The 20,279-nt window shown below is 36.1% G+C and overlaps 2 protein-coding genes and 1 long non-coding RNA gene across 7 annotated transcripts; 1 reads left to right on the forward strand and 2 right to left on the reverse strand.

Moving 5' to 3' along the window:
- Positions 1-1,152: 1,152 nt before the first annotated feature.
- LOC139776233 (probable ATP-dependent RNA helicase DHX37) lies at positions 1,153-2,853 on the reverse strand. Of its 2 annotated transcripts, none has more exons than XM_071712776.1 (5): positions 2,639-2,853; positions 2,361-2,562; positions 2,086-2,297; positions 1,908-2,006; positions 1,153-1,290 (listed from the first exon to the last, which is right to left on the reverse strand). In XM_071712776.1, the coding sequence occupies exons 3-5, from the start codon at positions 2,286-2,288 to the stop codon at positions 1,200-1,202; spliced, it is 393 nt and encodes a 130-aa protein (XP_071568877.1). In that variant the 5' UTR covers positions 2,289-2,297; positions 2,361-2,562; positions 2,639-2,853; the 3' UTR covers positions 1,153-1,199. The 2 variants fall into 2 exon arrangements, with proteins under 2 accessions (XP_071568877.1, XP_071568876.1); XM_071712775.1 differs by having other exon boundaries at positions 1,153-1,305.
- A 4,113-nt stretch (positions 2,854-6,966) lies between these two features.
- On the reverse strand, positions 6,967-10,621 carry LOC139776235 (uncharacterized). 4 transcript variants are annotated; one of them, XR_011719040.1, is made up of 6 exons: positions 9,989-10,608; positions 9,418-9,730; positions 9,278-9,335; positions 7,902-8,039; positions 7,609-7,722; positions 6,967-7,352 (listed from the first exon to the last, which is right to left on the reverse strand). It is a non-coding gene; the product is annotated as an uncharacterized lncRNA (long non-coding RNA). The 4 variants fall into 4 exon arrangements; XR_011719038.1 differs by having other exon boundaries at positions 7,902-9,335; positions 9,989-10,621; XR_011719039.1 differs by having other exon boundaries at positions 9,278-9,730; positions 9,989-10,610.
- A 2,277-nt stretch (positions 10,622-12,898) lies between these two features.
- On the forward strand, positions 12,899-19,517 carry LOC139776240 (F-box/LRR-repeat protein 4-like). The gene is made up of 7 exons (XM_071712782.1): positions 12,899-13,094; positions 15,249-15,381; positions 15,462-15,957; positions 16,043-16,202; positions 16,288-16,666; positions 16,754-17,081; positions 18,094-19,517. The coding sequence occupies exons 2-7, from the start codon at positions 15,312-15,314 to the stop codon at positions 18,401-18,403; spliced, it is 1,743 nt and encodes a 580-aa protein (XP_071568883.1). The 5' UTR covers positions 12,899-13,094; positions 15,249-15,311; the 3' UTR covers positions 18,404-19,517.
- The last annotated feature ends 762 nt before the right edge of the window (positions 19,518-20,279 follow it).

The raw sequence follows: 20,279 nt of genomic DNA on the forward strand, positions 1-20,279 counted from the left end.
CCTGCACTCCCACACCCTAAAAAATCTATCCAAAAACCCAAACCTCGTTCTGACAAATTAAAATTTGATTTTGCACTTTTAATTTATGCATAATAGGCATTTTCTTGGGCCTGTCTAGGGCCTGTTACTATTGTTGGTACAGCGATTTGCAGTACAATTACTTGGCATAGCGAGGCTAAATTCTGTGCAAAAAATATGCCACAATTAATGCAAAGCATTTAATAATGTAATAAAAATAATTCATTAAGTAAAAGTCTATAGTTTACTCTGACCAATCAGCGTAATCTCACGATCACGTGATCATTGGCGAATCTCTGTTGCACTATAGGATCTCTAAGTTTTGAGGTTAACCTTCTTGCCACAGGCATTCATCCATTTTGTCGCGAATTCAGGCTTTTTTGGAAAAGAATAAAATTTAATTTTTTTTTCTTTGACATTTTCACTGCGATTTTTACAATTTCTAACACTACATACTACCATTTCTGGAAAACACACTCAATCACAGATTAGCTTGTATTTATTGCTTTTTGTCCAATATGGAAGGCCACTTGTTCCACCGCCATATATGCGCAGAACGGGTCGAAATTTGGTCTGCTTGTCGAGCACACCTACTTATTCCACCATGGTTAGGCCAATGGTGTTCCTTTCGCTGATTGGCTCTTCCCGATCAGCGCTTCCGGTTCTTTAGTGGAAGTAAAGAAAGAAATTAGCCTAATTGTTATACCCTAAGAGCAAAAAGTCGACTTTAAGTCGACTTGAAGTCGACTTCTACCGAAACTGACTTGGCAGAGAAGTCGACATTTTTAAGGACGAAAGTCGACTTGAAGTCGACTTGAAGTCGGCGAATGTCGCAAAAACCACCGACTTAAAGTCGACTTCCCGTCATGATAAAAAGTCGACTTCCCGTCATGACGAAAAGTCTACTTCCCGCCAACTTTTAAAGTCGATAAAATAAACCGCCGCGTACGTCTGGAGGTCGATTGTGTATCTTGAAACGAGGTAAAAATAACAAAAGTTAACAGATTTTATTAGATTTTGATAAATAAAATCGTAGATACGCTAATGAATTTTCTCACTTTTGTAATTTTTACCTCATTATTTCAAGATACACAATCGACCCCTTGCTGGAGGGCTAAAACTGATGCATTTCGATTTTTTTTCATATATAAAATAATTTAATTATCTAAAAAACTGTATAATTACAATCCTAATGTTTTATTCTTAATTACAAAGGCGGCCATATCTGTGCCACTTCTGCGTGCGCGGATTCCGGCAGCCACTTCTGGTAAGCTGACAATAACAGAACTAAAATTAAAACATTCCAGCGTTAATCGCGAAACAATATGCAAAATTAGCTATATAAATATATATCATATTATTATCATAATGTTGTAAATATATAATATCCACAGACTTTTATACTAGACCACTAACATCTATGGAAGCACTGCCGAAAAGCTGATGCGAATGCGAGATGCAAGTGGTAGTGAAGGGTGCGGCCATATTGAATTAAGTCATTATCGGGTGTTCAGTTGCTCATGATGTGCGTTTATCTGCATTCGTTATTACAGTACATAACGAAGCAGGCGAATGTTTTTGTGTTAAATATTGGTACATGTTATCAATAAGTTGTAAGTCATGCCTTCGACGTGTAGCGTGTACTTGGATGCCGAAATCGAACCACTACTCCTGTAGTATTAAACCCTTTCTTTTGGACATTCTGTATATGCTAGACTATTGTATAGAAATCTTGTATAAAACCACTTGTATAGAATCTGTAGTATAGCATATCTTGACTAAAATCAACATGGCGGCAAGCATCACGGCCGAGATGCCTGTCAGCGGTCTAATATTGTATAGAAGTCTATGATAATATCTAAATATTATTTTATAAATTAAAATCTCACATTTTTTTATCCGAACCCCAGATTTCTAGCAGTTTGTGTTTGGACACGACTCCCTGCGACTGCAGCGTTTGTACTATTGCTTGAGTGCGTGGTATCAACCTGAAAAAATCGTATTGAATTAATGTAATCTATTCGATGAATCAACGTGAAATCGAAAGGAGATAGAATAACGATTTACCTGGCCCATGACTTGGTGATGCTCCCAGGTGTCGTCAGCAGCGACGGGACAAATCGTTTCAGCTTAGGGCACACTTGACCCTCCAAGAAGAAATACGCTAACCACTTGACACCGTCCACGGATGCTCTATATCCATCGATGGTAGTGCCCATTCGGCCTTTCCGAATGTACCAGACACGCGGCAAATGATCTTCCCGGTTCATTGATTATATCTATAAATATCTTTATAAATAAGTAGGAAAAACATTATAAAGCAACAATTGTGATAAAAATACCTTGGCGGTGGATCAACCAATGGTTCACTAAGATGGCATAGCATGGGCGAATTTCGGCAATCATTCGGGTTCTATCACCGTGACACCTCGCATGTACATCTTATTCGTTTCGTACACCTCTTTATAAACCACCTATTCCGGACTGATTTTCCGTAGAACGCACGAAGAATGCATGAACACAGGTTCCTTCATTTCTGGTGTTCTGAAAGATGATACAGAATGGAGAGGTCGCATTCAATAGGTCTTAATTATCGATGATAATTAATAACACACCATACCTAACCTGTAAGCATGTTTCCACTTGGCCTTATCCTGATCCTCTTTTACCTCGTCGGGCAAAACCTTTCTCGCGACTTGATCCGCCATACCTGCAAGAACTATCTGGCGTCTTATCGTGTCCTGTCTCGCGGCACGTATTCCTCGCACTCGCGTAAACTCTAGTCCACTCTGGTCCTCCAGCCTCCTCGAGACTCGCCGCCATATTGATGATGCATGACGCGCCGCTTGACTGTTTTCCGTCTTTTTATAAGTCGACTATTTAGAAGTCGACTTTTAGTCGACTTTCCGCCATTTTTAGAAGTCGACTAGAAGTCGACTTATAAAAGTCGACTTGCCGTCGACTTTCCGTCAACTGTGCTCTTAGGGTAACGAAATAATTATGAATTTTGACATAGAGTTATGTTCAATTTTTTCCGGGTATCATCCAACATTTTTTCTTTATTGCGAATATACGTTTTGATCGCCTTTTCACGCATTTCTTCTCATTCGTACAAATGTTGAAATATAAGACATGCAACTTTTATCATTAAGGGTCGGTAGGAGACCCAGGCAAACTCAGGTGCACTCAGGTGCACTTTATGCACTAAGTGCACGTTAAACTGCACTTTAACTCCGTGTTTTATTTATTATAAATTTTTAAGAGCAAAAATGCAAAATCGGGCTCTTTAGCGCCTTGCATTATTATATAAAGAGTATATAAAAAAAAATTCACGAATCTATGTAACTTATTTTTACTTGTTATTACGGATTCGTAATAACAAGATTTCTCATAAAATAAGTTACATAGATTCGTGAATTTTTTTCTATACTCTTTATATAATAATGCAGGGCGCTAAAGAGCCCGTTTTGCATTTTTGCTTTTAAAAATTTATAATAAATAAAATACGGACTCGCAGCGAGTCGTAGCTAAGCCAACTCGACAGAGGTCTCCACCGTGACTCCTGTGCCGACCCTTAAGGGGATCCTGCAGCCGTATGATTTACCGACATTATCGTTTTCACATAAATCTTTTAATTGGCTTTATAGAATTGCAAAAATCTTTTACAGAATTAAAGTACGCACAAAAATCTAGGCTAGCAAACGCGATTTTATATAAAAAACACCAAAAAATTAAAAATGTTACTTATTTGGGCACATACAGCTGTCACCTGACGACAATATTTGGTTAAAACAAAAATTCTGCAGTTTATACATACATAATGTTTGTCTCCTAGCCTTAGGAAAACATGTAGGAATAATATCGTGCAAGTAGAAGTAAGATTCAATGCGTACAATAAAAGAAAAATGTGAATTTTATTTTAGTACTGCAAATACGGATGCAGAATGACAAGAAGAGCAGCAACAGTAGTTGCCGAATCTTGCGAGAGATGGCGAGCAATCAAACAAGGACAGATGTCATTTCGTTAGACAAAGACAGATATAGGGAAAACAAAATTAGAAAGGTTGACATTATCGACATCGAGGAAGTTCGCCTGTCACTGCAGGATCCCCTTAAGGGTCGGCAGGAGACCCAGGCAAACTCAGGTGCACTCAGGTGCACTTTATGCACTAAGTGCACGTTAAACTGCACTTTAACTCCGTATTTTATTTATTATAAATTTTTAAGAGCAAAAATGCAAAATCGATATTCTTAATCAGTAAGCTCATCTGTAGTACGCTAAAGAGCCCGATTTTGCATTTTTGCTCTTAAAAATTTATAATAAATAAAATACGGACTCGCAGCCACTCGCAGCTAACCCAACCCGACAGAGGTCTCCACCGTGTCTCCTGCCGACCCTTAATAAGATCTTACTTTGGCTGCATTCCGATATTCACTGCCAGTACTGAAAAGCTACAGTTTACGTCACGTGTACTATAGATTTTCAGTACTGGCAGTGCATTGCAGTGAATATCGGAACACAGCCTTCATGTTTCGATTTTCTGCCACATGGTCAGAGATGCGTTTTATGTCCATTACAAAAAACCTTAAGGCTACTACACAATACAAAGGACAGGCAATAGCAATAGTACTACGTTTACGCGAGCGTTATTTCTGTAGTAGCTTACGATAATTCCTTCGCGTAAACGGGATTTTGTAGTAACTTACGATAATTTACTCAGCGTAAACGAGTGAATTATCGTAAGTTACTACAGAAGTAACGTTTGCGTAAACGTAGTCTAGGGAATAGCAACAGAATATGGATTTTCAACCAATCGGAAGCCTGGAAGGAGAGGTATAGATCGAGGAAGGAGAGGAGGGATAGATCGAGATCGAGGATAGTCGAAGTCTTTTCTCGCCTAGCTGTTGAAGAGTGCGGACGTACATACAGTCGAATGCGGTCTTAGAGTATTCTAGATAGCGTAAGTGTAGCGAACGTAAGCAATTTAAATTTTGCAATTTTTTTTCTTTGGTGCACGTGAACGTGTGTATGCCGTATGTTCTTCTACCGTGTGAAACACAGTACCACGTGGTAGAACATGTTATAACGTGTATCGGAAAATGAGATAAAAGATACATTGAGTAAGATAAAAAATACATTTCGGAAAATCTTAAACCCATATCCTGCCTCTCTCCTCCTTCTCCCTTACTTACTTTTATTCACCCTTTGCCTTCACCTACTCCTTCTCCCCCTCTCTTCCAATCCTTTTCTTGCTCTCCCGATGCCTCCCTTCAGCTTTTCCACGTCCCGTCTCTCAAGTTCACTCCTCGCCTTACTTCCCGCCACGTGCGTTTGCCATGCGCTCACCTCGCTCAATCGACCCGGGAAGTCAGACTACGGGAGTTCGGGTGACGACCAAGACTTCTTGGACGAGGCACAGATTACTGGACCCCGTTTTGCGTGTCGCCCTAGGAGGTTCTGGATAGGTCTCTTTTCTTCGGGAGCAGCGGATCGGTTGCTGGTCTCGAGTCGAAGTGTCTTCTTTCGCCGCGGCGCCGATTTTTATAAAGGGGGCGATAGATTCGGTGAAGAGGCCGATCCTCGTGCGAGCCGCGCGGCGGTCGGAGCAGTGCGGATGAATTACGCGCGCTCGCACTCGGCGGAGATTGGCTCCCGTCGGCGTTCGTCGGGGCCCCGAGGGGATATCGGTGCCGCGAACCGCAAACGCCCGCGCACGCGATAATTTTGAGCGAATTAAAGAAAGGTGGGCGCACCGCGCCCTATCCTCGCCCGACAGATGGTCGGGCGGCATCCGGCGGGTGTTAGCCGGGAGACGATGCGTTGACAAGGGTGCATCGTTACAAAATAAATAAATACATATATCTATTTCATAAAAAAGAATATGTTACAATGCAGAATATTGAGATCAAAATTAAAATATATAAAATAATTATTTGTTAACAATTTATTCGTAATATTCTATAATAATAGTACAATTTGTTAATAGAAAAGTAAAGAAATAGTTTCAATGAAAATTAATATTTTTAAAAATAGATGCTATGGATGTACACTATTCTCTGTAGAACTTAAAAATGTTACCACAAAAGGTTTTTAAACCATTTTAAAATATTCCTAAAACCATTTTAAAGTGTTTCTCGCAATATTTTTATAGAAATATTTAGAAATATTTTTTGAAAACATTTTGTGCTGTATGGGTATTCTCTGTAGAACAAGATGTGCAATGTATTGTTAATTAAAATCTTTTTCTACAAGGGCTGCAATATATTCGCAGCCAGTACTAAAAATCTATAGTTTTTTACATTAGTAAAATACACATGCAGAGACAATAGTGTCAGTATTAGCAATGTGAATGGAAGGAAGATGAATTTAGATTATATCATCTTTATGCTATAATTACAACCCAGATAGCACAGTGAATTCCTAAAATGTTCCTAAACTTTTCTTTTTCCTGAACTGCAATTCTTTAAGAATTCATGAAAGTATACTTTAAGAATGATTTAGGAAGTTACATGCACCATAATTCTAGTTCCCGAAAACTTCTTAGAGTATTCATTTTGAATTATTTCCTATCAACAAAATGTATACTTTATGAATTCAAGAGGATTATCGTTTTGCCCGTTCTAGACTGGAGGATGATCCTACTCGCGGCTCATCCTAGTGAGTAGTGTAAACGGATAGAAATCATGGATAATTAATTAATTATGATGATTTCTATCCGTTTACGCTACTCACTAGGATGAGCCGCGAGTAGGATCATCCTCCAGTCTAGAACGGGCATTTCAGAACAGAGAGAGGATTAAGGGTGCGTTATTAACGCTAATAGCGTTGTTTTATCTTTTTTTTTATGTAATGAACGATAAAGATAAGAATGACGCTATTAGCGCTAATAGCGTCTCCCCAAACGCGCCCTAAAAGAACCCAATAAAAAATAACAAATTATATTGATATAATTTTACATTAATATTTTTTATTGATATTATATTTCTCGGTCATGTATTTATTTAATAATACTAGCGTTGCGTTGCCTGTCAAGTTTACGGCAAACAGGTACGTGATGCCATTGAAGGCTGTGCGATCTAGCTCGACTATGCGCGTGTCGACGATGGTGATGGACTCCAATTGCTGAAGGCCCCGAGCCCGCAGGGCGTTCGGTCCCAATTGTATCTCGCAGGCGTTCTCGATGCGCAGATGAGCGATACTTGACCCAAAGGACTGCTCGTTCGTCAATTTGGTGCATTTACGGGTAGTAAGTAAAAAAATAATGAAGAAGATTAATGGAAAAGTCGCATTCTCATACTGTTTAGTTATGCACGATCTCGTTCAGGTTGTCCATCTTAAACATAAATTTCACACACACATACATATATATATATATATATATATATATATATATATATATATATATATGAAGAATATAATGAAGTATTCCGTACATTCCTTTAGACATTAAATTTAATTTTTTCAAATCTATATATAATACATTGTAGCACATGACGTGCAACAATGATTGAAACATTATCAAAATTAGAGTCAGATATCGGATTATCGTAGAATCAATCAAGAAATTGAAATTGCTATGATTAACTTACGATGTTCTTTCTTTTCCCCTTTTTTTGCACGATCTTTTGCATGATTTAACCATGATTGTATGGCATCTTCTATTTTTTTCATATTACTTGAAGAATGCAACGACGCCACGGAAGCTGTAAAAGATCAAATATTACTTACATAGAATGAATTTTTAAAACAAAAAATTTGCGTGACTAAAAAAGTAACAAATTTGATGATTAATACTAAATCTGACTGGAAGATTTGCATATATGTACACCAAATATGCAAAAAATTTATGTTAATAAAATATTCGTGTTATATAATGACTTACTCAATATGAGTTTGGAAATGAGGAAATCTTTAAAGCGAACGGTATTTTTTTGTCCAGTCCAAGAATATTGAACAGCTAAATTATCCGTCATTATTCTCTTCATCGCTCGCCTTATATGTTCCCCAACATCCTTATCACCTTGTTGGAATGTTATCATTTGGATAATACTTTTTATATAATTTTAATAATTGTGATACAGCAACGTGAGAAATATTATTTCTAATTGCCCACAATTGTATTTCTGATAATAGTTAGGGAGCTGGGTGCCAAAATTTCTATATGATTTGTTCATGTGGCAGACATTATTAATAGCGATAATTGTACCATAAGAAACATTAAGGACAGCGTCTGCCACCATGGTAGCGCTGCGTTGTCAATTAACAGCGCTTCGAATTTGTAAAAAAAAAAAGGGGGTACTATATGATTTGTTCATGTCTGCCTCTGAGGCTGATGTTCAGAATCCTTCTGAAAACGAAGAAAATCGAAGAGGCAGACATCCAGGGCTCTGACTTTTGTAGTAATCAATTTTTCAATTTTTTTTATGATTTAAAAAAGTGTATATGAAGTGTACACTTGGCAGACCTGAATTGTTCGATTAAAGACAATGTGAAGGACCACAGAAAAATGGTCTGCCAGCATGTTGCCTCTGCGTTGTCAATTGACAGCGCTTCAAAAATGTTAAAAAAAAGGTGTGCTATATCATGTGTTCATGTCTGCCTCTTGGACTGATGTTTAGATTTCTTATAAAAAAGAAGAAAATCGATGAGGCAGACATCCAGGCCTCTGATATTCCAAAGGCAGACCATTTGAATATATTTTTGAAAAACTCGACACTCGCGCCAAGCTACAAGTGCTTTTTTTTACTTTTTTATTACCTGTTGGGTTGAGTTAATAAAAATTACTAAACAAAATAATAATATTAAAACTATTAATAATAACAATAATCAGCCGTAATACCCGCTTTCCTTTGATTCTCCTTGAATTTCAAAAAATTGTACAGTTCAAAATCAGTGAGCAAAATGTCTGCCAAATTTTTTTCGTATTCAGGGAGTTATAATGAATCGAATGGACGCAACTAGAACCATGAGCAAATGACTTAATAGAGCTTTTTTTTTTACATTTTTACAACTACGTCCCGTGATAATGCAGAGCCCTGGATGTCTGCCTCATGGATTTTCTTCGTTTTCAGGATGATTTTGACCATCAGCCTCAGAGGCAGACATGAGCAAATGATTTAGTACCCATTTTTTTTTTACAATTTTGAAGCGCTGTAACGCAAAAACGCAGCGATAGGATCTTAATTGACTGGACCAAATCGATTCGTATTGATCTGAACTTTAATCCCTATCGATATGAAACATGAACAAATCATATACCGATTTGGCACCCAGCTCCCTAACTATAAGAATGTGCCGTTTACTGCAATCTGCAAAACTATTATTTAAATTATGCTCATTTTCCAAAATATTTTCGATAAGTTCCTCTTGTATATCTTCATTAGAGTCATTGGAATTACTTGAATGATACAGGGTGTCATTAAGATCTGAGAGTGAATTTTCTATTTGTCGCTCTTCGATGTTTTTTTCTTTACTTCCGACGTCTAAATCCGTACAATTTCTTGCTTCAAGGTCATGATTTTCAGAAATATCTGATTCATCGATACCAGTTGCAATTAGACGTAAACGTCTATTTTTTTGTCATCGTGATAATTCGTTGAATGGTTTCACTCTACGTTTCATTTTCGCCAAGCAATATGATTATATGCATGCATAAAGTAAATTTGAAAAACTTACTTTTATTATATGTTCGTTATCGTTTGGTAGGTGATTCTGTAATAATAAAGGTTATTATAGTTAATGATAGGTTAATGATATATACATATAGTTAATTAACAAAATTTAAGTTAATTATATTATAATAGAAGAAAGAACTCTGATATTGAATAGGAATCAGACAATTGTAAAAAAGAATGATACTACTATTATAGTACATGCAATTATATTTTAAGGTTATTTAAGCAAATTATGATTTGTAGAAATATATATCTGTAATATAATAAATAAACGTAGTTGAATAATTATACTCACAATTTCGACTGAATTCGCTGGCTTCTTTATAATAAGATCGTGGATAAGAAGAAAACGAGGGAACGGCCTCAGAACGCGTTGAAAAACCCTCGACGAGTCCTCGACTCGAAAACGCCGCGTTTCCTTAACCTTCTGGACGGCGTTACGTCACGTACCGGCCACGTGACCGAGCTTCGCAGGCTCGTGTTTTAATTGTATATATTTGTATCTGCGACGCACCTCGAGTCCCGAGACTGCCAAATATGAATTTTCAGTATTCCCTCTTTGTTAATCACTTCTCACGCCGGCGATAGCACGTGTTGAAATGTTAATTTCTGTTCACGATAATCACGATGTTTACATATATGTTAAATTTTTCCGTAGGAACCGGAAGATCGAGCCGTTTGTAACGCACGTTGAAGCAAGTCACCTGCTGCGAGACGCCGACAAATTAACGCGACAAGCGTCTCTCAAACGGCGTCCCGTCTATCTCCCGATATTTAACCTTATTGTTTTGTCGATAAACCGGCGCACTACCTCGACAACAATCACGGTCTCACTGCGACACACTGCGAACTGCGACGAGACGACCGAGACGTGAATACGCACAGAACATATATAATATGTATACGCAACTCGCGACTTGATGCGACTGAGCGACCCCGGCCACACAACTGACACAACACGTAATAAGTCCGCGGACACCAAATAACAAATGAATATCCAATGAGAGGTTACCCAGATGTAGCGGGAAAACGAGATAGGATTTGTACATATTCCTCACAAATTCATAAAGTATTCTCAGCACTAAATCATGAAGTATCCATTATATGAACTTCTGAGGAATACTTTAGGACAAATTTGATGTGATTAATTCTTCAGGAATTCTTCATGTATTCATTTTTATAGTTCTGTATGTATTCTTTAAAATAAATTCTCTATGAATTTCTATTCACTTTTGTGCTATCTGGGAAATATATGATATATTATAATGCATTTTAGCATATGCTACAAAAGCAAGGATTATTCTCCATATTTTTGGTCTTCTTTCAGAGAGAAAATATGACATCCAATTACCAATCTTTATATTGTGAGAGTTGTTGTCGATATCCTCATATTGGCAGAAAATCCGTAGGAGAAGAGGATATTGGAGTTAACTTTATCTATTGTCAATTTGTGAAGAAAAGATTTGTTACATCAGAGAACCACTCTAATCTCACAAGGGAACGGTCGGGGGTGTCCGAGACCGATTTGGATGCGCTTTGGATATGTTGTTGAGCATAAAAAAATATTAGACTCGTATTTTTTTTTTGCGGCTTATCTCGACGTTTAGGGGTTGAAACAACCCCTCGAAAATAACGGATTTTATAGTTTTTAGCGAATATCTTCGAAAATATAAGGCGTATGAAAAAAAGTTTGGTACAAAAGGTTTATAGCTTTTTGTGCTCTTTACAATGGCGTAATCAGATTTTTCAAATTTGTCACATTTTTTAATTTAACCCCACCCCCACCTATTATTTTTGCCAAATATAACAATTTTTCCAACGCAAATTTAAGAGCGTCAAATGCCAAATACATCCATGTGTATTTTTATTATGATACCATTATTAGATTTTTGGCAAGACGAGATGATATGTGGTATAGGCGTCGCGCTGTAGGTAGGTGTTGCGTTATTTCTGTTCAAGTTGCGCCGTACGCTTAAAAATTTCCATTTCAACTCCGGGATGACCGAAAGCGCTGATGCGAAGGCCAGCGCAAGGCTATTTCGAGAGTCCTGGACTAGCAACGGAATGTCGACTCCGATATTATAAATACCACCGCCGAATTGTAAGATCGAGCGGGCAGTCGCAAATTTGAACGTGCGTCACATTAACCGCTACAATAATACACTATCCCAATTATAACTCCGGGACAACCGAAAGCGCTGATGCGAAGGTCAGCACTAGGCGCTGACAGCGAGGAGTTTACGCTATTTCGATAGCGTTAGCACGAAAATAAATAAGCAGGAAGTCCGGAAGGTTATATGGAGTAGGGGAAAGCCTTCGCGCGTTCTGAAGGAAGGCACGGACGGACGGCAGATAGATTTGAGTCGCTGAGCGAGAAGTACATAACATAATTTGGAGAGAGAGAGAGGTGAATAGTTGAAAGCAGTGAAAGTTGCAGAAAGTAGCATTATTACATTGTATGGATTAAACTTCATTCTGAAAGATATTAAAATTAAATATTTGTCTCGAACTTTAATTATATAAATAAAAAACGCACTTTATAATTAATGGAGTGGTCTTTGTTAGGTTTGATACCGTCTCTTTCCAATTTGCGACTGCCCGCCCGATACAATTCGGCGGTATTTATAATGTCGGAGTCGACATTCCGTTGCTAGTCCAGGACTCTCGAAATAGCCTTGCGCTGGCCTTCGCATCAGCGCTTTCGGTCATCCCGGAGTTGAAATGGAAATTTTTAAGCGTACGGCGCAACTTGAACAGAAATAACGCAACACCTACCTACAGCGCGACGCCTATACCACATATCATCTCGTCTTGCCAAAAATCTAATAATGGTATCATAATAAAAATACACATGGATGTATTTGGCATTTGACGCTCTTAAATTTGCGTTGGAAAAATTGTTATATTTGGCAAAAATAATAGGTGGGGGTGGGGTTAAATTAAAAAATGTGACAAATTTGAAAAATCTGATTACGCCATTGTAAAGAGCACAAAAAGCCATAAACCTTTTGTACCAAACTTTTTTTCATACGCCTTATATTTTCGAAGATATTCGCTAAAAACTATAAAATCCGTTATTTTCGAGGGGTTGTTTCAACCCCTAAACGTCGAGATACGCCGCAAAAAAAAAACACGTGTCTAATGTTTTTTGATGCTCAACAACATATTCAAAGCGCATCCAAATCGGGTAGGTTCTAAATCGGGTTTTTTCGACCAATAAACGTCGAGATAAGCCGCAAAAAAAAAATACGAGTCTAATATTTTTTGATGCTCAACAACATATCCAAAGCGCATCCAAATCGGTCTCGGACACCCCCGACCGTTCCCTTGTCAGTGTATTTCATACTGCCCCTGACATAATTGGACCACCAACATTTTCAAACTATGAAGAACCATTTCAGGTAATTATTTAGAATATTTAAATAGACGAATTTCCCTCCATGATTTTAACTTTGACATATGTAGCCAAGATCACTCTTCTGAGTAACATATATTCCAAAGATTTAGCCGTCGTTATTGATTAAAAAGTTATTAACAAAAGATATAAATAGAATATAGATTTCTTTAACACCGTATACATAGAACTATATAGTACGTTATAAGCATGTATAGTATATATGTAAACGAGGTATATTATATAGACTTATACATAAAAAAAGGAAGAGGCTCACTCTCTCTTCCGCCCACATGTATACTGTCCATAAACACATATCAGCAAATTGACTTTCCTTAATTAGCACTATTATATTTCTCAAACTTTTTTGTTAATAACGTTTTAATAAATAACGAACGACGGCTAAAACCTTTGGAAGGTTACTCAGGAGAGTGCGCCCTATAATTACTATAAGGGATCTATAGCGAACGATCGAGAGAGACAGCCTCCCCACTCTCGTACTTTTCATTTGGATGTTATAGTTTTGTCTCACTCGCACTAACTTCTTCCTTATTAATGGCGAACCAATTAGGAGTCATCACGCGGTATAATTACTAGAGGAACTCTAGTCAATTCCTGCTGAAGGGAGAGGCTGAATTCCTCTTCCGCCCACATGTATACTGTCTATGGTTAGATTCCGATAACTCTGGCGCCTTAATTTGACGATAGTTTCTGGTAGTACTTTTAATGCTGAATAAAAAATTATATAGGTCTTATAGGGCTAACTGTTCTGGTTTTCGAGATATACAGTGTTAAAATTAATAAATAATATGAATTTTTAAATAATACTTCAATTGATAAACAATACATACGTAAGCGAGGGAGGGGCTACCACATCTCCCCCGAAAGCAGGGGGGGGGGTGGGGGTGAACTTAGGTTCGCGTGAAAAGTTGAAAACACGTACCGTGACAATGATAAATCTTGTTTTCTACTATAATAAATTTTTTCTAACTTAATTATTTTTTTTGTCACGGTTCGTATTTTCAACTTTTCACGCGAACCGAGGTTTACCCCCACCTCCCCCCTTTTTTCGGGGAAGTGCGGTAGCCCCTCCCTCGTTTACGTGTGTGCTGTTTATACACACACAATTGAAGTATAATTTAAAAATTCATATATATATTAACTTTCCACGCATGAAAAGTTCACGCATACACTTTTTATGCGAACTGAGGTTACTTCCACCTCCCCCTGTTTTCGGGGGAAGTGCGGTAGCCCCTCCCTTGTTACTGTGTGCACTGTTTATACACACACAATTGAAGTATTATTTAAAAGTTTATATTAACTTTCCACGCATGAAAAGTTCACGCATACACTTTTTACGCGAACCGAGGTTCACCCCCACCTCCCCCTGCTTTCGGGGGAAGTGCGGTAGCCCCTCCCTCGCTTACGTGTGTACTGTTTATACGTACACAATTGAAGTATCCATATCTAAAAAAGAGATGTAAAGTTTATTGTTGTCGCTTTTCCGCGATGCCGATTGGTTCTCTTGCTGCGTTTACTTCATTTGCAGCTGTCATTGTATATTTTGACATTTGTGTGTATCAAAAAGTTAATAGTGTAATAGTAATAGCATAATGTTAAAGCTAAATAGCGCGCGTCTGTAGTGTCTAGTTATTTAAAAATTCATATTATTTATTTTTAACTTTAACACTGTATATTTCGAAAACCAGAGCAGTTAGCCCTATAAGACGTATAGAATTTTTTGTTCAGCATTAAAAGTACTATCAGAAACCATGATCAAATTAAGGCGGCAGAGTTATTGGAATCTTGCCCTGTCTATAAACACATATCAGCAAATTGACTTTCCTTAATTAGCACTATTATATTTCTCAAACTTTTTTATTAATAACGTTTTAATAAATAACGAATGACGGCTAAAACCTTTGGAAGGTTACTCAGGTGAGTGCTCTCTATAATATCTGTATGTCAAGGTCAAGGTCGTAGAAGGTTGCACCTCTAAACTAAATAATTATCCTATTTTATTCTTCGTGTTTCAATGGAGTAACATATTTTATAGTATGTGTATTATCCGTTATATTGTCCTGTACAAAGTAATCGGAATCTAAATTTATATGCTACAAGATTTTTTCTACTATTTTTACATTTTGACTTTTCAAAACAGAATTTGAATCGATGGAAGAATGATATCGACATTTCAATAACTCCGTGGCAATACGAAGAATCCATGACAAATCATAGTATACTATGGCTGCCAATGTTTCAATTTGGAGAACCGATCGGAAATAATTATATTGGTATGTGATACCTGAAGATATTGTTAAAGAAGATACGCTTTTGTTGAGAAGAGAGTATAATTATATTTTCTTTTTTGAAGATATCGAGTTTCATGAAGTTGTATATCCAATCAGAGTTTCTATATACGAAATGTACAATCCTGGAAACGTAATTCAAATTTCGGCTCAAGATGATTCTAATAATGAGTGGTTTAAATTGTGGGGAACTGATTATAAGTCTGAGATTGTACCCCCGACATCAAGATTATTTTCTCCACCCTTATCACACCCGCGTGACTTTAAAACGAAAATGCTAAGACTATTTTTTAAAGACAGAGGTACAGATTTCCGTGAAATACCTCTTTACACAAAGCTAGATGCTGTGATGCTTATCGGTACATCAGAGTTGGTTCGTCCTAGAAATTATGAGAATTATGAGAAATTAAAGGAAATTAACTACACGTACTTTCCACACCATGAGGATATTCATAATTTAACAGCAGATTTCAAAAATGCACACTTGGATATAGATTATCTGCAACGACATTTTTCTGAATATTGCATTATAATGGCCCCAAAATATTGTAGGGATGGAAGGTATTATTATCAACATTAAGTCTAATATTAAAATCTCTTTATTCTGTTAATAATAAAAATGAATTTGTTCCGATGTTATTTGCAGCTACATAAGAAGGGTTTCTAAGGAGAGTATTTTGAGAGAGAATTTGATGCACAAAAATGTATCTCTGGAGGTAATTCGTCATTCGAATTGTGCAAAACGTATAAAACTCTCTTCGGATGAATCCAAGGAGCTATCACGTCGCAATATATCTGAGCTTCCTGTAAAGTATTCTAAGAAGCCTATTTTTCATAATATTTATTGCAATATTATCTCGTTTATTAAAGTTTTATATTTTATCTTTGCAGGATGAAATATTACTAATAATATTAAAAAACTTGGATTTGATGACGTTATGCCGCTTGAATTATGTAAATAGACGCTTCAATGATTTGATACGAGACCCTCAACTCTATACACGTTTGAATATACGCTGTCCACCTTCCGCAAAGTATTTTGACCTAGATGTGGCAGAACGCGATATGAGCAATATATTTTGTTACTTTACATCTAGATGTAAATATTTGCAGCAGTTAGATCTTACAAGAAGCACATTTGATGTTGAGGATTTTAAAAACTTTCTTGATAATTGTGGAAGCCGTTTAACGCACTTAAGATTAGGATACTGCCGTTCTATCAATAATCTTGCCCTACTTAAAATTTCAGAGATATGTGTAAATTTGAAAGGTATGTATATACATATAAAGTACATGAAACATGTGATTGTTGGGATTATTGGTAAATTGTATATGCCCAACACATATCTCTTTTTAGAATTGAATCTAGATTATTGTCATGGCATAGGCGACGAAGGATTTTCGTATCTAGAGAAATTAAATGGTTTGGAACATTTAAATCTGCGTAATACATATATAAAAGCTGAATGCCTTTACAAAATACTGCAAAAAAACCAACGGATGCGTGAGTTCAATTTTGGTGGTATTGAACCTGCCTCTTGTATAAGAGATACAGCTGCAATAGAATTTATAAATGTGTGTCCTAACTTGGAAGTAATACGTTTACAGAACTGTCTTAATCTTACATCGCAGGATATTAACGTTCTCACTGACTGTAAGAATTTACGAAAGGTGTACCTTCCCGCGTAAGTGTGTGCTTTTTAATTTTTTTTTAAATATATGTTTACTATACTTTTGATTAAAATTTGTGTTTGCTTTTTTTGCACTTCGAGGATCTTGAAAAAGTTACATTAATTTTCTTTGTGCTTCTTCATAGAGAAAGTTTTGTTTCTTGTGAAAAAATTGTTTCAGTTTTCTTTACCAATGTGTTCTGAATATTCTAAAACGTTGAAATATTACATTTTTACAAAAAGTCCGTACGTGCGCGCGCGCGCGCGCGCGTGTGTGTGTGTGTGTGTGTGATATCGGGCTAATTTTTTTTTAATCAATAGAATATTATTAAAGGAAGGTTGGTATTGAATTTGGCGATAATCGGTAAAGGAGTTCTTTAACTTTACAAAAATTTTGAATGTTTTGAGAAATGTCCGTGGTAGCTCTAACTTCCGCAAATTTTGAGATATTGGGCTATTTATAATTCCATTGTATTCTTCAGTCCTTTCTACCCCTATTTCATATATAATTCTTTAAGATTTGATTGATTATACCTAGCTTTATACGCGATCAAAGGTCCATATGTGAAGTCCATATATGGATCGTATAGCCTGAACTTCCAAAGTCAACATCGATTTGACATTGCGTCGATTGTAAATAAACCCCACTTATGCTACTATAAGCTGACCCTCTATCAATTCATAAGAAGGTTAAATTTAAAATTTGAAAAAAGTGTGCAAATTGGGAACTTGCACGTTGCTTCCTCATTATTACAGATCGATCGCTACCATTGTTCCTATTTTATTTGGTTCATAAAGCTTTCTCTATGCGGAAGCCAAACTAATAAATACTAATAATTATGCATCAAGTAAAATACAAGCTTCCTCATAAAAGGAAGCTTTATGAGCGAAATAAAAGGTTAAATTATTGCTCTGAATAGGAGCAATGGTAGCAATCTGTAATGATGAGGAAACAATGTGCAAATTTCTCATTTGCAACATTTTTTGTAATTGGAATACTATAATAATTATATGATTTTTGTTACAGATTGCCTAATCCAGTCGCTGATAATTACTTGCACAGATTACTTTCTTCCTGGCATCAACGCCTGGAATTACTTGCTTTATGCTTTATTGTCTTCACTGATCACAAATTGAAATTATTAACGCAGTGCAAAAACTTGAAGCAGTTACAACTTCATGGGCTGATCGACCTTACATCTGATAAGTGTTCCATTATTATGGAACAATGTCCAAAACTGCAAGAGTTTCATCTCTTATCCTGTGACATTGACGATTGTTTGGTTAACGAATGGAAGGAAAGATATCCGCATGTGTCCATCTATACATTTGACTGATAATTTGAATAGTTTAAGAAAGTTAACCTTTTTGGACCATATATATATATATATACAGGGTGGGAGAAAAGTATGGAAACCCTGAAAAATCTCGAAAACTATAAGTTTTACAGAAAAATGTTTCAGACAAAAGTTGTTTGGTTTCGAGGGGGCCATAAGATGGTACCATTGGTTTGACCTTGGATGGTCGTTTAAAGCTCACGTAAACGACACCTTTAATTTCTTAAATGGAAACCCCTATTTTTCAATGCATATTCTTGTAGCTAATCTTGAGAGCTTTTCAAAACACTATAATAAAGTATTTTTTCATTAAGAACTTTTGGAATTATGAGGCTTGAAAGTTCTAGTATTTTGACATAAAATACAAAATATCTTGTAAAACATTAAGTTTTCGGTAATGTTACCTTAATACTTTTATGCACAGAATAATGAGACGAATCAATTGGTATGAAAAAAAGACATAGTTGCTTTTAAGAAAAAGTATGCAGATGCGTGTTGCAAATTACATATTTTTTCTTACAGGAACTGTGCCTTTTTTTCATACCAATTGATTCGTCTCATTATTCTGTGCATAAAAGTATTAAGGTAACATTACCGAAAACTTAATGTTTTACAAGATATTTTGTATTTTATGTCAAAATACTAGAACTTTCAAGCCTCATAATTTCAAAAGTTCTTAATGAAAAAATACTTTATTATAGTGTTTTGAAAAGCTCTCGAGATTAGCTACAAGAATATGCATTGAAAAATAGGGGTTTCCATTTAAGAAATTAAAGGTGTCGTTTACGTGAGCTTTAAACGACCATCCAAGGTCAAACCAATAATACCATCTTATGGCCCCCTCGAAACCAAACAACTTTTGTCTGAAACATTTTTCTGTAAAACTTATAGTTTTCGAGATTTTTCAGGGTTTCCATACTTTTCTCCCACCCCGTATATATTATAAATATACCAAAACATTTATAATTTTTAGTTTTTTATGTTAACTTGTAAGTTCATTCATTAACTAAGTTTATTCGTTAACTAAGTTAATTTACTGCTATATGATTTTAAGTTACCTGTCATATAAATTTAAGAACAAAACTTAAATCTGATTAAAAAACCTTATGCAATATATTTCTGTCTTTATTTTGTCTTTTTTTCAATGTAATTTAGTTTTAATTTTATTTTAATTTTGCATTTATATTACTGTAGAGGGAATTATTTACTTTGACATCAAACAGACATCAAAATGACGTCAAAATGACTGTTATAATCACCATCAAGGTATGGGACGTTTTGTAGTCATGATGCCATCATTTTGCCATCATTTTGATTACTCCTTTTGACATCATACCCCTCGTCAATTTGATGGCAATTTGACATCACTTTGACTAGATTGTTTTCGCTGGGGATTTCTGCTTTAAGGGTACATTCTCATCAGTAAGGCCGAAAAATAGGCTATTTTCATGATTTTTTTTTTAGGAAAGTAATAAATCTAGACATTCGCGATTTTTCAGGTATATTTGTAGTACTTTTAAGTATATTTAAAAAAATTTTCAATTAATTTTATGATAACCCCGAGGTAGGGTACGTTGCGCCGTAGACCGCTGCGAAAAAAAGGACCTCGCTGGCGACCGTCCTACAGGTCATAAGATTCATCTGAAACAAAAAATGGAAAAAGATTCTTGTTTAGTATGAGTGTGGTTATGGCATGAACCACGAAAAATGAAATCTATCCAAAAATAACAAAATGGCGGCGTTTTGAAATTTATATGCGTTTTTAATGAATTTTTTCGTTACTTTCTTGTTTATAAAAAAATCAATTTACAACGTATCGGCATAATTGTGGTTCATGCGATAGAGAGTTTAATTACGTGTATTTAAAAAAAAAAAA

Source organism: Temnothorax nylanderi, unplaced genomic scaffold (assembly GCF_030848795.1).
Source record: "Temnothorax nylanderi isolate EJ_2023f unplaced genomic scaffold, tnyl_v1.0 TNYL_tig0115_pilon, whole genome shotgun sequence".
Lineage (NCBI taxonomy): Eukaryota > Metazoa > Arthropoda > Insecta > Hymenoptera > Formicidae > Temnothorax > Temnothorax nylanderi.

What these genes read in the sequence shown, in the direction of transcription:
- LOC139776233 (XM_071712775.1), bottom strand. Translation starts at nt 2,288, where the DNA reads ATGAACCGGGAAGATCATTTGCCGCGTGTCTGGTACATTCGGAAAGGC. An exon ending in ATCACCAAGTCATGGGCCAG is followed by an intron (nt 2,007 to 2,085) that starts GTAAATCGTTAT and finishes CGATTTTTTCAG; the next exon opens with GTTGATACCACGCACTCAAG. An exon ending in TGGGGTTCGGATAAAAAAAT is followed by an intron (nt 1,306 to 1,907) that starts GTGAGATTTTAA and finishes TTTTAATTTTAG; the next exon opens with TTCTGTTATTGTCAGCTTAC.
- LOC139776240 (XM_071712782.1), top strand. Translation starts at nt 15,312, where the DNA reads ATGACAAATCATAGTATACTATGGCTGCCAATGTTTCAATTTGGAGAA. An exon ending in GATCGGAAATAATTATATTG is followed by an intron (nt 15,382 to 15,461) that starts GTATGTGATACC and finishes TCTTTTTTGAAG; the next exon opens with ATATCGAGTTTCATGAAGTT. An exon ending in GCAATATATCTGAGCTTCCT is followed by an intron (nt 16,203 to 16,287) that starts GTAAAGTATTCT and finishes TTATCTTTGCAG; the next exon opens with GATGAAATATTACTAATAAT.